This window comes from Camelus dromedarius, chromosome 5 (assembly GCF_036321535.1).
Source record: "Camelus dromedarius isolate mCamDro1 chromosome 5, mCamDro1.pat, whole genome shotgun sequence".
Classification (NCBI taxonomy): Eukaryota; Metazoa; Chordata; class Mammalia; order Artiodactyla; family Camelidae; genus Camelus; species Camelus dromedarius.
This window is the reverse complement of record NC_087440.1, coordinates 1,695,452-1,709,728: the sequence shown is the minus strand read 5'-3', so window position 1 is coordinate 1,709,728 and position 14,277 is coordinate 1,695,452. Positions and strand designations below refer to the sequence as shown.

The window sequence follows — 14,277 nt, the reverse complement described above, 5'->3', positions numbered from 1 at the left end:
CACTGATGGCAGCACTGGAACTAGAAACTATGACTGTTGACTGCAAGTCCGGACTCCAAGTCTACTCATGACCCTGCCAGTCCTCTGCCCGGAGGGTGGGTTTGATCTGACAGGAAGAATGGGGTGATGTGTCGGAGGCCAGGTTATTCCTTTCCTGGCTCCAAGAGCAAGAGCTCTGAGCTCCTGTCCCAGCTCTGCTGAGCTATGCAGCTGCTTTCCCCATCTGTCAGATGGAACCCTGACTGCTCCCTGCCCCACCTGCCTCACCAGGTGACTGTGAGCATCAGGTGAGGTACTGCATGTGAAGATGCCTGATGGTAAGGCTGCCTGCTGGCCTGCCCTCTCTCCAGGGTCCCTGGCATCCACCGCAGGGCAGGACGTGGTCATTGTGGCAGCCCCGGAGAACACCACCGTGGTGTCTGGCCAGAGTGTGGTGATGGAGTGTGTGGCCTCGGCTGACCCCACCCCTTTCGTGTCCTGGGTCCGACAGGGTAAGTGGAGGGAGGGGACCTGAGGGCACGGGAGAGGGAGGGTGTGGCATCTCATGCATCCCCAAGTCAAAGAGCTGTAAGGGTGACTCTGCCACAGTCACCGACCTTTGATGTGGCAGAAACTCCTCTCCCAGGGCTGAGTGTGGGTGGGGGAACCTGGGCAAATTCAATCATCAATCCGTGTAGCAAGTTTCCTTTATGAATGAAGCGCGCTAAGCCTGGCACTCACAAAATCACGCTTGAGACCTTACTGAAGATGGGCAGTGGGCTCGGTTCTCCACCTTACGTGTTTCCAGTCCTCACAATAGTGTGTGAGAGGAGCAGAAAGGTGCCAGCGAGTCGGGTGGAACTAGGACCCACTGCTGATCTGTTTAACTGCACAGCACCTCCTGGTCCACCCAGTGTGCTGCCACCTTTGTGTGCCTGGCTTCATGCTGGCACAGTGAATAAAATACCTGGATGAGAGTCGGCGGGGTGGGGTGCCGCACTGTGAACTCACAGTCTGTGTGAGCGAGATAAACACACACCCATGAAGAGAGGCTTGACAGCATCAGGCAGCAAGTGATGAGTGCCAAGTGGGACTGCATTACAGGAGATGCTATCGGGGTAACGAGAGTGCCGGGCCAAACATCGCCTTGCATGCAACTCACTCTCCTGCTGGAGCCTCCCGGAGCTCCTGGGAAGAGGGCAGGCGCCAGGGCTATTATTCCCAGGGGGCAGGCGAGGAAACTGAGGCTCGGAGAGGCAGGTGGAAAGCTAAAACCCAAACTTTTGAGCCTGCTCACTTTCCGGGACACTACTCCCTGCAGCCCTGCAGGGAGGAAAAGCTAGGATTATTTTTGTTTCCATTTGTCCATAAGACGTGACTTGTCCCGAGTTGACGGCAGAAGTAAGTCTTAAGCTCAGCTCTCTTTACCCTTCTTCCCTGGCTCAGTCTGTTACCCTACACTGCCTCCTTTTTGTAATTTTGTGTCTCACATTCAAGTGTATATAATGATGAATACAGAGAGTTTAAAGGAAAATAATAAACCAGCTATGTACCCCCACCGAGCTGATGAGAAAGAACAGCGCTGGTGTCTGCGCCTCTGTGACCTGCCCAGCCTCATTGGACCTGTGACACTTGCCTAGTTAAGGGGATCCTGGGGCCGGCAGGACCCTCGTACCATTACTGGGGTTGCCTGGAAGTTCTGTTATCAATGTTTCTGAAATCCTGACCAGGCATCAGGGTGACCTAGGGAGCATCTTAAAACTGCAGACTCCCTCCCTTCACGCCTCAGGAGTTATGACCCAGGATTCTTAATGCTTAACAAATGCCCTAGGTCCTTGCTACCAAAAGTTTGGTCTTCGGACCTACCTCCTGGGCATAGTTAGAAGTGTAGAATCTGAGGTGCCCTAGGCTTCTGCATCTTATTAACAAGGTCTCCTGTGATTCTGTGATTTGTGTGCATGGTAAGGATATATGCTATCCCAAGAGGGTCCTGACACCTCTGGCTCAGGGATCTCACTTAGAAAAACTCTGCTAATAGCATCCCTGGACAGAGACTGGGAAGAGAGAGTCTGGAAGAGGACTTCATTCCTGACCCTGGGCACTACTCCTTCCCTAGGAACTTACCCTACTAAGTCAGGGAAGGGGGCATGACATTTTTGTTTTGTTTTGATTTGGTTTCTTCTGATGGCAAAAGTTGTACGTATTCACTGTAGAAAACTAGGGAAAAGCAGAAACAGAAAACATCCCACCACTCAGAGATTAAAATTGTTAACATATGAGTGTATTTTCTTCCAGACTTCTTTCCTATGCATATGTACATTTTTGCCTCAAATTGAAAGCAGGCTGTATTTACAGTTCCAAGTCCTGTTTTCATTCAACAGTGTATCATAAGCATCTCCCCATCTTAAAAACTTTTTCAAAAAATAATTCTAATAACTGTGATATTCCATCATTCGGATTTAGCCATAATTTAATTAGCTAGTTCCTACTATTGACTTTTTCAGTCCTTCCCAGTTGTCCACTACTACGGTTAAGAATGCAGGGATCTGCCCTATTCACAGCTCCCCAGCATGGGTGCCCACGCTGGAATCCCTGGCTTCAAGGTCAAGGTGGAGCCCCTGTCTAGCCCTATCAGCATTTACTTTTTCTTCAGTGTTGCAGCATACTGGTTTTAAAAACTTTCCCTGGTTGATAGGTGAAAATGAACATCTGTGTTTTGATGTGCATTTCTTTGATCATGTGAAGTTGCAGACTTTTTTGTTTCTTGCCCATTTGCATTTCTTCTCTGGATTTTCTGTTTATGTCCATGAGGCAAGGGGTTTTTAAATGGTTTTCATTTCACATCAAGATAAAAGTCTGCGTGTATTCAAATGTTTGGTTCTGGTCAGACCTTTCCAGCCATATCTTATCATAGAACTGGCCTAAGCCCATATGGGGGAGTGTATCCTTCTTGAGAGAAAGGGATTTAATAATGATGGTAATAGTAACAACTGATGAGTGTCCCGAGCACCTATTATGTGCCTGCATGGTGCTTGGCAAACTCACAGACCTTACTCATTCCACCCTCAGAACAGCCAGCCCTTCCAGCTACAGACTACCTCCCCATTTTACAGACAGAGACACTAGGGCTCGGAGAATGTCATCGGAAAGTAGAGGAAATGAGATCCCAACCAGAGACCGTTGCGTTCTCTTAACTTGGGCGTAGAGGACCGCCGCCCTTCCACGAGGTCCGGAGAGTGGATGGAGAGGCAGCCCTTAGCTCCCCCCTCTAGCGCTCTCCCTCCTCCCGCAGATGGGAAGCCCATCTCCACGGATGTCATCGTTCTGGGCCGCACCAACCTACTAATCACCAGCGCGCAGCCCCGGCACTCTGGCGTCTACGTCTGCCGAGCGAACAAGCCCCGCACGCGCGACTTTGCCACCGCCGCTGCCGAGCTCCGCGTGCTGGGTGAGGGGAGGGAGGTGGGGGGGAGGACGGAGAGCAGATGTGGGGGAGATCGGATTGGGGAGGATTAGCTGGGGCCGAGGGAGGGAGGACTGGGGAGGGGGGAAATGGGCAAGTGGGTGTGTTAGAGGGACTGAAGGGCGATACTGGAGGATGAAAAGGGAGTAGGGTTACGGGGTCGAGCTCATGAGGAGGAGTACTTTGTGGTGCGGGAAAGGCTAGGTAATTAGAGGAGAGGAAGTGGTGGAAAGAGATCGGAGCGATGGAGTGAGGAGAGTTTAATCGGGGAGAGGAGAGGAGTGATTAGGAAACGGCTTGAGTGATTGAGGGGGTGTGGAGGGGTGTTCTGGGTGGGGTAATGGGGGAGGGGTGGGATTGAGGTTTTTGGAGGAGATGGAGTAGTCTTGGTGGAGAAAACTGGGGGACAGGGTTGCTCAGGGCTGGCTGAGGGATAAATCCGATAGGTGTAGGATACACGGAGGTAAGGGAGAAGGAAGCGTAAGTGCGGGAATGCGATGAGATCCTGGAAGAGCCAGGGTATTTAGGGGAGGCTGAGGAGGCCTGGGGAACAATTCGGGGAGAAGAGAATGGTCATTGTGGGGCTGGGGCAGGAAGAGAGCTATGGCTGCGCTGCTTAGAGTGTTTTGGCGGGGACGGGTGAATCAGGGAGAGGTTAGAGTGAGTGGAGGGGATGTGGGAGTCGTCAGGTATTTGGGGGCGGGGGCAGGGCCCGGGCCCCTGGTGGCCGAGCGCGCAGTTAGCGTCCCCCTCCCCGCCCGCAGCCGCCCCTGCCATCTCGCAGGCGCCCGAGGCGCTGTCACGGACGCGGGCGAGCACCGCGCGCTTCGTGTGCCGCGCGTCCGGGGAGCCGAGGCCCGCGCTGCGCTGGCTGCACAACGGGGCGCCGCTGCGGCCCAACGGGCGCGTCAAGGTGCAGGGCGGCGGCGGCAGCCTGGTCATCACACAGATCGGCCTGCAGGACGCCGGCTACTACCAATGCGTGGCCGAGAACAGCGCAGGCACCGCGTGCGCCACCGCGCCACTGGCAGTCGTGGTGCGAGAGGGGCTGCCCAGCGCCCCCACGCGGGTCACCGCCACGCCGCTGAGCAGCTCCTCAGTGCTGGTGGCCTGGGAGCGGCCAGAGCTGCACAGCGAGCAGATCATTGGCTTCTCCCTCCACTACCAGAAGGCACGAGGTACGTCTTCCGGGGGACCAACACGCCCCAGCAAAGGCCTACGCAGGGGCGCGTGATGAGGAGGCGCGGGAAGCACAGATTGGATGACTGAGGGGCTGCCTGGTGGGTATCTCTGGGGATTGGATGGGGTGGGGTGGGAGCCCACAGGAGAGATCTGTGCAGATATGGGTCAGTGCATTTACCCCTTGGCCACAGTTTGTTATGCGAGAGGAGAGAGGGAATGCTTCTCCTCCCAGGGAAGGTGCCTTCGCATTCCTGGAACCATTTTATTAACTGCAGGAAAAGTCACTTCAGTTAGAAGCCAGAAAGAACCAGTGGAGGAGTTAATACACCAAGACTAGAAGTCAGGAGAGTATATACTCCGCAACTCAGATTATCTGGGATGACTTAGCTATAAGTAAGGCTATTCCGGAGACTGGGACAATATGAAGGATCCTTCGACAGCCTCCAGCTGACAGGTCCATGGGATGGCCCAGTGACAGTCTCTTTGTCCCTTATGTCCCCACTCAGGCATGGACAATGTGGAATATCAGTTTGCAGTGAACAATGACACCACTGAGCTGCAGGTTCGGGACCTGGAACCCAACACAGACTACGAGTTCTATGTAGTGGCCTACTCGCAGCTGGGGGCCAGCCGCACCTCCACCCCAGCGCTGGTCCACACTCTGGATGATGGTAGGGCCTCTGCACCTGCAGTGGGCACCTTGGGGCCCAGTGAATTCCCTGGGGGTGGTAGCTCAGCTTCTCTTTACTGGCGTACGCCAAGGCACTTTTATCTGCTTGGTGTCATCTTTTGTGCCCTGTAAGGGGGTAGGCAAGGGTTCTTCTCCGATTTACAATTGGGGAAACTGAGGCCCAGAAATTGAGTGACTTGCCCAAGGTCAGTAGTACAGCTGGGACTTGAACCCAGGTCTCATGATTACCTATATCACATGGCCCTTCTTCCCTATACCCACGTACCATCATCCAGTCAGGCAGGAGCCAGTGACAACCCAGTGGATGCAGAAGCTTGTGCCCACAACCGTTTTCTGGCTTTGGGGTGGGAAGGATGTCCCCTCAACTCCAGCTTGTGGCTCCCCTGAGAGGCTCCCTTTCCTCCCTCAGATCCTGGTCCTGAGCCTCCTTCTGACTTGCTGTGTGACCTGGGCAAGTCTCTGACCGCTCCTGGGCCTCACCTTCCACGTCGGTGGAGCAGAGCTCATGCTGATGTTCTTCTGTCTCAGTCCCCAGTGCAGCGCCCCAGCTCTCCCTGTCCAGCCCCAACCCCTCGGACATCAGGGTGGCGTGGCTGCCCCTGCCTCCCAGCCTGAGCAATGGGCAGGTGGTGAAGTACAAGATAGAGTACGGTTTGGGAAAGGAAGGTGAGTGGGGACGAGGTGCGGGCTCCACCTGGCTGGGAATCACTGATGCGAAGGGTTGGTCAGAGCAGCTGGGCACCTGAGCAGAGCAGTGGAAAGTCCGAGGAAAGTAGGGAGAGCAGAAAGAGGGCAAGGTGAACCTGGAAAAGGGGAGTGTGGCCGAGGGGGAGGGAGGGCAGGAGTGAAAGAGAAGGCTAAGAGGGCTAGCTCAAGACAGGAGGAGGCCTGGGGTCTAGCCCCATCTCCTCTACAGCTGCAGTGGGTAATCCTGTCAGTCCCTGCCTCAGTTTCCTTATCTGTGAAGTCAGGCAGGTAGCCCAGGTAATCCCTGGGGTCCTTTCCAGCTGAAAAAGCAGATGAGGGATAGGGAGGTGGAGGGTGTGCTTGTGGGACTGGGGGAAATGAGGCATTGGTTGGGGGGGTGTTAGGGCAGGTGTCGGGAGTCTAGGGGTGGGGGTGTGAAAGGGATGCAGAATCAGAAGGCAAGAGGCTGGGGGCCAGGGGGAGGGTGGGGAGGGAAGGAAGGGTGAGAAAGCATCCTTGGGTGGTCCTCAGGGCTCTGGAAGGTAGGCGGTGCTTGATGGTCTTCACAGCCAACCCCTTGTGCCTGCGCCCTGGTGTGTGTGTGGTGGTGGGGGGTCATTGACAGCTCCGGGGACGTGGGGAGTGCCTGCTGTGATTCTCCCCACCTGAGCCAGCCCTGGAGCCGGGGAGTCCATCCTGGCACTGAGGGGTCGGCGCTGAGAAAGCCTCGGATTCCGATGGGCCCTGAGGACTCAGGATCCGAGGTGGAAGGGTCGGTGGAGAGGTGTTTAGGAGTCGTGGTCCTTAGGTGGCCACCCAGCAGCCAGTCTTTTCTATCCCGGCAGATCAGATTTTCTCCACCGAGGTGCCGGGGAACGAGACACAGTTTACACTGAACTCACTTCAGCCCAACAAGGTGTATCGAGTGCGGATTTCGGCTGGCACGGGGGCCGGCTATGGGGCCCCCTCCCAGTGGATGCAGCACAGGACGCCCAGTATGCATAACCAGAGCCACGGTACGGGGTCAGAGGGGACAGGGGGCCGGGGGGGGGGCGATGTGCGTGACTGTATGGGTGTCAGTGTGCGCTTGGCACCCAAACCCAATCGCTCCCTCCATCAGAGACCTTCCCTGGCTCCCCCTGCTTGATGGGCAGGGGAGGATGGGGGTAAAGTGGCAAAGAGCTGGCCTTTGCAGACACCCCTGGGCTCATGTGTCCCTTCCGTCTCCTGTGAGACCTTGGACAAACCATTCACAACTCTAAGTCTTCATTTACTGTCAGGCGTGGGCGTGAGGATTAATGAATGTATTGTAGACAGAGTGTTTAGTACAGTCAGAACTTGCTAAATAGTAACTGCTTCCAAGATTGCGATTGTTGTGGGTTGGGTTGAGAGGGATTAAATGCAGCCAGACCCATAGCATGTACTATCTGTGTGACCTTGAACAAGTTACTTAACTTCTCTGAGCCTCAGTTTTCTTAAATAGGGGTAATAGTATTTCATTATTTTACAGGGCTGTGAGAGTCAAGTTACAATACATGGTACAAAGTGCTTAGAATAGCATCGGAGCTGTAGTAAGCCACCCCTCTCTTAGGCTCCAAGTTGGGCTCCCCACTTCAATGGCTCCATCCCTCCTTCCCAGCTTCAGCAAATCCTATGATCCCCTTCCAAACCAGTATCTATTTAGTTGTTCCTTCAGAAGAATTCTAGAGCCCTACTCTGTGTCAGCCCTGCCCCAGAGGTGCTCCTTGCTAACCTCCTTGCAAATGCCCCGGAGACATTCCTGCATTCCCAGCACTCTGGGCTGGTGGAATAGTGAGTTCTCCTCCAGACTGAACCTGGCACTTAGGCTGCTGGCTGAGTGGCGATGCTTTGGGAGAAGGCTGACAAGGCTCTCACTCTATGCTGTCTTCCTGCTTTTTGCTTCCTCCTGCCTCTTCCCCCTCTCCCATCCCTGGCCTCTCCTCCTCTCTCCCCATTCTCATACCCCTCCTCCCCTCCTGCTCCTCTGCCTCCAGTCCCTTTTGCCCCTGCAGAGCTGAAGGTACGGGCAAGGATGGAGTCCCTGGTCGTGTCGTGGCAGCCACCCCCTCACCCCGCCCAGATCTCTGGCTACAAGCTATACTGGCGGGAGGTGGGGACAGAGGAGGAGGAGGCCGATGGTGAGAGCCCTCCAGGGGGCCGCGGAGACCAGGCTTGGGATGTGGGGCCTGTCCGGCTCAAGAAGAAAGTGAAACAGTATGAGCTGACCCAGCTAGGTGAGGAGGGCCGGTGGGGTAGGGAATGAGATGGACATAGCTTTAGTCGGGGACTGGACAAGCTGGGCCGGTGGTTGGAGATGGACTCTCTCTGGGGATGAGAGAATGACCTCAGAGGCTCCTCTAGCCAGTGAGTGACCCGCATGACCTTCTCCAGTCCCTGGCCGGCTGTACGAGGTGAAGCTGGTGGCATTCAACAAACATGAGGACGGCTATGCGGCAGTGTGGAAGGGCAAGACAGAGAAGGCTCCCACGCCAGGTGAGGGTGCTGGGGAAGCGGGGAGGAGGGCTCTGCCGAGGGGTCTGTGCGTGGCCGCCTTCCCCTTTCCTCTGGGCCAGCCCTGGTGGGCAGGCCATCTGGAAGCTTCGGCCTCTGGCTACAAACTGTACTCACCAGGCAACCCCCACCTCCCTCTCCCTCCTCCCTGCCCCCAGCCACTCTGCTAGGCTCTTCCAGGTCCAGACAGCCTCTGTCGCAGAAAAGCTCCTGTTTGTGCCTCTTTTAGGTCTGCTAGAGTTTTCATTATCCATGAGCTGGGCTACTTTGGAAAGTTTGAACAGAGAGAAACCCCGTGGTTCATCAGTGACTTCTGATCCCAAGTTTGATCTTTAAACAGTTTTTATTTACAGTGCATCCACCCACATCACACTGTCCATCAGATTATCCCTCTGCTCTAGGCAGGGAGGGGAATGTGGCCCACCAGGAAACTGAGGCTCAGGGTCTTAGTTTGGGCTGCTCTGACAAAGCACCACAGATGGGGTGACTTAAACAACCAGCATTTATTTCTCACAGTTCTGGAGGCTGAGAAGTCTGGGATCAAGGCGCTGGCAGAGTCAGTGTCTGGTGAGGACCAGCTTCCTGGTTCATGGGCCATAGGCCATCTTCTCACTGGGTCCTCACATGGCCGAGAGGGCTGGAGAGTTCTCAGCAGTCTCCTTTTATAAGGGGCACTGTTATGGGCTGCAAATCTGTGTCCCCCCAGAATTCATGTGTTGAAACCCTACCTGCCAATGTGATATATTAAGAGATAATCAGGATTGGATGATGTCATGAGGGTGGAGCCCTCATGAATGGGATTAGCTCCCTGGTAAGAGTCACAAGAGAGCTTGCTTCACCTTTCTGCTCTGAAGATGCAATGAGAAGTTGGCAGTCTGTAACCCAGAAGAGGGCCTTCACCAGAACTTGACCATGCTGGCACCTTGATCTCAGAGTCCGGCCTCCAGAACTGTGAGAAATAAATTGCTGTTCTTTCTAAGCCATCCAGTCTATGGGTCTTTGTTGTAGTAGCTGGAACAGGCTAAGACAGGCACTGATCTGATGCATGAAGGCCCCACCATATGTTCAGATATCCGATATATGAGCTTTGGGGGACACAAACATTTAGGCCATAACACTTTTCTACACACTTCACAAATATTTACTAACTTAATCCTCATAACAACCGCATGAGGTATAGGCACTATTATCAGCCCCACTGACAGAATAGGGAATGGAGGCACAGAAAGGTTAATTAACTTCTCCACAGTCACACAGTAAGTGGGAGAGTTGGAATTTGAACCCAGAGCAGCTTGGCTCCCAAATCCGTGCTCATAATTACCATGGTTTGCTGTCTCACTCTGTTACAGTCTTACAGACTAGTGTTCCACAGTCTGCTGTCTGTATGACCTTGGCAAAAATCACTTAAATTCTCAGCGCCCTCAGTTTCCTCATCTGTGAAATGGGAATGATGCCACCCAATTCACAGGATCAAAAGAGAAAGGGTAAAAGAAACTTGGGAACCGCAAACCACTGTACCTGCTTAGGGATGAGCATCCTCCCTCCCTTCCCCACGCTCTAATATTCACCCTCCAGACCTGCCCATCCAGAGGGGGCCACCCTTGCCCCCGGCCCACGTCCATGCGGAATCAAACAGCTCCACGTCCATTTGGCTTCGGTGGAAAAAGCCAGACTTCACCACGGTCAAGATTGTCAACTACACTGTGCGCTTCAGCCCCTGGGGGCTCAGGAATGCCTCCCTGGTCACCTATTACACCAGGTGGGAGGAGGGACTAATGCTGTGAAGAGGGAGGAATAGCAGACGATGGGGAAGAAGGTGGCAGGGGGTGATGAGGAGAGGGTCCTGGGGGTTTAGGGACATTTCATGAACACTCACGTGTTCAACTAGGGGCACGTTGAGGGTCTGATGACCTGATGGTGACAGGTGGAAAGGGGGAGTCTGTCCAATCCCATCCCCTCACAGGAGAGCCTTATACTCGACCCTAGGAAATGTGAGGCAGCACAGACCTATTTCCTCAACCTCAGAAGACGGAGAAAAGCAGTCCAGCTGCTGTCCTGAGAGGCCCCCAGTTGGATGGGGAGACAAAGACCCTGACCTGGGGAGCTGTTAGGTTGGCAGAGGAAACAGCATAAAAAAGCAATGGATATATACAGTTGCAGCTAAAGTAAAATTAAGTCAGGGAAAAAATGCATCAGAGGTAGTTCCCTGGGTGGGAAATGACATGGATTAATCCAGGAATATTTCTCGGAAGAGCAGGCCTGGCTCGGAGCTTGGACATGGCGCCTGATATCCTGGGAACAGCGTACATCCAGGCCTCTCTGCAGGTCCTCTGGATGCTGTTAGTGGCCCCAATGCCAGGGAGCAGATTTGCTGCCCAGTGTAGGGGCTGGGGTGGGTCTGGGGTAGGAGAGTAGATTTGGAGGGACCTGCCCTGCTAGAAGGGTGTCCCTGAGAGTACTTGTCATGTTTCTTGCCTCGGCAGTTCTGGAGAAGACATTCTCATCGGCGGGCTGAAGCCATTCACCAAATACGAGTTTGCAGTTCAGTCCCACGGCGTGGACATGGATGGGCCTTTTGGCTCTGTGGTGGAGCGCTCCACCCTGCCTGACCGTGAGTGGCCCTCGGCCCTCTGGCCACCAGTCCATCTTTCACCGAACTCCTACTTGCCCCAGCAGCCCTCTTCTGAAACGCCCCCGAGAACCCCATAAGTGTCTGTCATTTGATTTGCATTTATGTAGGCCAGTCTTATGCTGGTCCTAACCATTTACTCCTAGACCTAATAACTTAAGATCTAAAGGAGGGTTCTGGCAGCCCATGATGATGTGGCTCTGAGATGCCTTAGAGCCCTGGGTCCCCATCCTGCCCTTGGTTGGGCCTCAAAAACCTGAACCCCCAAATCTCTGTCCCATCCTAACTCCCCAGTCACCTTATGTCCTTGCTTCTCATCCTTCCGCATTCACCCCTGCCCCACGGGGATCAACTTCTCTAAAAACAAAACACAAAGTCTTCCAAGGTGGTACTTCTCACATTAGGGTTCCCGGGACCATGGAGGACCTGTGCCAGGGGCAGGCGTAGACAGAGGCTACACAGGGCATCAACCAACTTTATTTGAAGATTTGGGGTGGCAAGGGGAGTCAGGAACCTTAAATGACAAATAATTTCAAATACTTTTTATATTAAACTTTACCATCGAATAGATGGCAAACTTAGTGTGAGAGTTTAAAGTAAAATGTAAGCTTTCCAAAACCTTTTGAGCTCTACCCCAAGGGCCCTTAGAGTATCAGACAGTGTCTTCAATCCTTGGAGATATTTGGGTGTGGAAGCTGGCGGAGCTCTGCTTCTGAGAGGGAAGAAGGGTGGTGAATTGTTTTCCAGGAATTCCCCAATGAGAGGCCAGACCTCACTTTGCTTTGTGGTTTGTTCCAGTACAGGAGGAAGGAGGGAGGCCATGCCCTCACGCCCTGGCTCCCAGCTGCTCCCGAGCTCTCAGTGACCCTGCCTCTCCCCATCTCCTTCCCTGTACCCCAGGGCCCTCGACGCCCCCATCCGACCTGCGCCTGAGCCCCCTGACACCGTCCACCGTTCGGCTGCACTGGTGCCCCCCAACGGAGCCCAACGGCGAGATCGTGGAGTATCTGATTCTCTACAGCAGCAACCACACCCAGCCCGAGCACCAGTGGACCCTGCTCACCACAGAGGGTGAGGGCTCCCACCCCAGGGCATCTGAGCAAGAGCTTCCCCACCCTCTCCCCACTTACCAGCCTCCCCAGTGGCTGGGTTTGTTTGGAGCAGGCAGAAGCCACTGCCTGAGTGGGAGAAGCAGATTTCCTCAGTGCTGCTTCCCAGCGCATCCCTGCCTCGCACCCCCGACCCAGTTCACCAACTCTGCTCGCCCTGCCTCCCTCTGCCCCCAGGGAACATCTTCAGTGCTGAGGTACACGGCCTCGAGAGCGACACTAGGTACTTCTTCAAGATGGGGGCACGCACAGAGGTGGGACCCGGGCCCTTCTCTGGCCTGCAGGATGTGATCACTCTCCAGGAAAAGCTCTCAGGTAAGAGGCAGGAAGGGAGGAAGGAGTAGGGTCCATCCTGGGGCAGCTCAAGGTCTCCAGAGGCTTCTGGAGTTGACTTCTAACCCTAAAGTCATTTCTTCCAAAGCCTTGCCTCAGGGCACGACTACACTTTCACTGTTTTGGACAGCTGCCCTCCTACTTAGGTGTGGAAAGGACAAATGTGAAGAGGCAATGAGTGTGGTCCGGCAATGGTTCAGTAGTGAGGTCAGATTTGTGGGAGACTGGCTTGGTTTCTTTGGGAGATTGCTTTGATTGGAAGACTGGCTTGGACTGGTGATGAGCTTTATGTGGTGGAGGTGTTGGGCAGTGGGACTGGCTTTGTAATTTGCAGGACCTAGTGTGAAATGAAAATGTGGCATCTCCTTATTTAATGAGGAAGAATTTCAAGATAGTGACGGCAGAGCATAAACCCAAGCGCGGAGCCCTTCTAAGCGTGGGCCCTGGGTTACTGGACATGTTGCACACCTGTGAAACCAGCCCTGCTGGGCAAGCAGGAGGTGTGTTTCCCTGAAAGGCCAGGTTGCTGGGGAGGAAACACAAATTCTGGATGTCCATGGCAGGCTCAGTTGGAGAGAGAGGTTGTGGTGGTCCCTCTGAGTCTGTGGGGCCCTCCTGTCTTTGCATCAGATTTCATGTGTCCAGAGGGTGAGACTCAGGCTGGTGGTCTCCGGAGAAAGACACAGGAAGTCCTGGTCTATGAACCCTGGGTCTTCTCCTGTTCCTGATCTGTTCTGCTCCCTCCCTCTCTCCCACCAGACTCTCTGGACGTGCACTCAGTCACGGGCATCATCGTGGGTGTCTGCCTGGGCCTCCTCTGCCTCCTGGCCTGCATGTGTGCTGGCCTGCGCCGCAGCCCCCACAGGTGGGTGACGGAACCAGTCTGACTGCAGAGAGGAGGGATTTCCAGAAGGGCTGCAGAGATGAGAGAGCAGGAAAGTGGCCATGACTTGTGCTAGGCACTGCCAGGAGCCCATTAAAGTTGACTCTGGGATGAAGGGGACTGGGGGATGGAAGGCGATGTCCTCATGACAGTGGGGGGTGGGTTTAGGGAAGCCCCCGGCCTATCCCCTCAGCAAGGGCAGACACAGAGCTGCTTCTCTCCCACTTCCTTGGTAGCTGCCGGCATCTTGGAAAGAGGGACCGCAAATCTCCAGATGCCTGGAGCCAAGAAAGCAAGGAAGGATCCCCTCTGCAGTGTCCCAGATGTTTTGAACAATCTGAGTTTCTTATTCATTGCACAGACTAGGAAACCAAGTCCCAGAGAAGGGCAGGAACTTGCCCAGGGACATAAGCTGGACTAGATCCCAGTCCCACCCCGACCCCACTCTTTGACCACTGTGCCTGTTCCCCATCTTCCCTTCCAGGGAAGCCCTCCCGGGCCTGTCCTCTACGGCCACTTCTGGGAACCCCGCGTTGTACTCCCGAGCCCGCCTCGGCCCCCCCAGCCCCCCGGCTGCCCATGAACTGGAGTCCCTTGTGCACCCCCGTCCCCAGGACTGGTCCCCACCTCCCTCAGATATCGAGGACAGGGCTGAAGTGCACAGCCTTATGGGCGGCGGTGGTCCTGACTGCCGGGGTCACTCCAAGAGAAAGGTGAGCCTGGAGCCTGGGTAGGTCCGAGCCCCACGCCGCTCATTCCTGAATGGGACACCAGGGGGCGCAAGAGCAC

General features: G+C 54.8%; 1 protein-coding gene across 3 annotated transcripts in view; it reads left to right on the top strand.

Moving 5' to 3' along the window:
* The window catches only part of IGDCC4 (immunoglobulin superfamily DCC subclass member 4), a 36,057-nt gene that overhangs the window by 17,457 nt on the left and 4,323 nt on the right, over positions 1-14,277 (top strand). The window contains exons 5-18 of one of the 3 annotated variants that reach the window (XM_064485473.1): positions 351-491; positions 3,272-3,427; positions 4,207-4,620; positions 5,131-5,295; positions 5,844-5,981; positions 6,848-7,018; positions 8,036-8,257; positions 8,415-8,516; positions 10,110-10,293; positions 11,018-11,145; positions 12,064-12,234; positions 12,450-12,587; positions 13,365-13,470; positions 13,973-14,201. In XM_064485473.1, the coding sequence (XP_064341543.1) occupies positions 351-491; positions 3,272-3,427; positions 4,207-4,620; positions 5,131-5,295; positions 5,844-5,981; positions 6,848-7,018; positions 8,036-8,257; positions 8,415-8,516; positions 10,110-10,293; positions 11,018-11,145; positions 12,064-12,234; positions 12,450-12,587; positions 13,365-13,470; positions 13,973-14,201 (2,465 nt within the window). Of the gene's footprint in view, positions 1-350; positions 492-3,271; positions 3,428-4,206; positions 4,621-5,130; positions 5,296-5,843; positions 5,982-6,847; positions 7,019-8,017; positions 8,258-8,414; positions 8,517-10,109; positions 10,294-11,017; positions 11,146-12,063; positions 12,235-12,449; positions 12,588-13,364; positions 13,471-13,972; positions 14,202-14,277 lie in introns of all 3 variants that reach the window. The other 2 variants (XM_064485472.1, XM_064485474.1) reach the window with 2 other exon arrangements.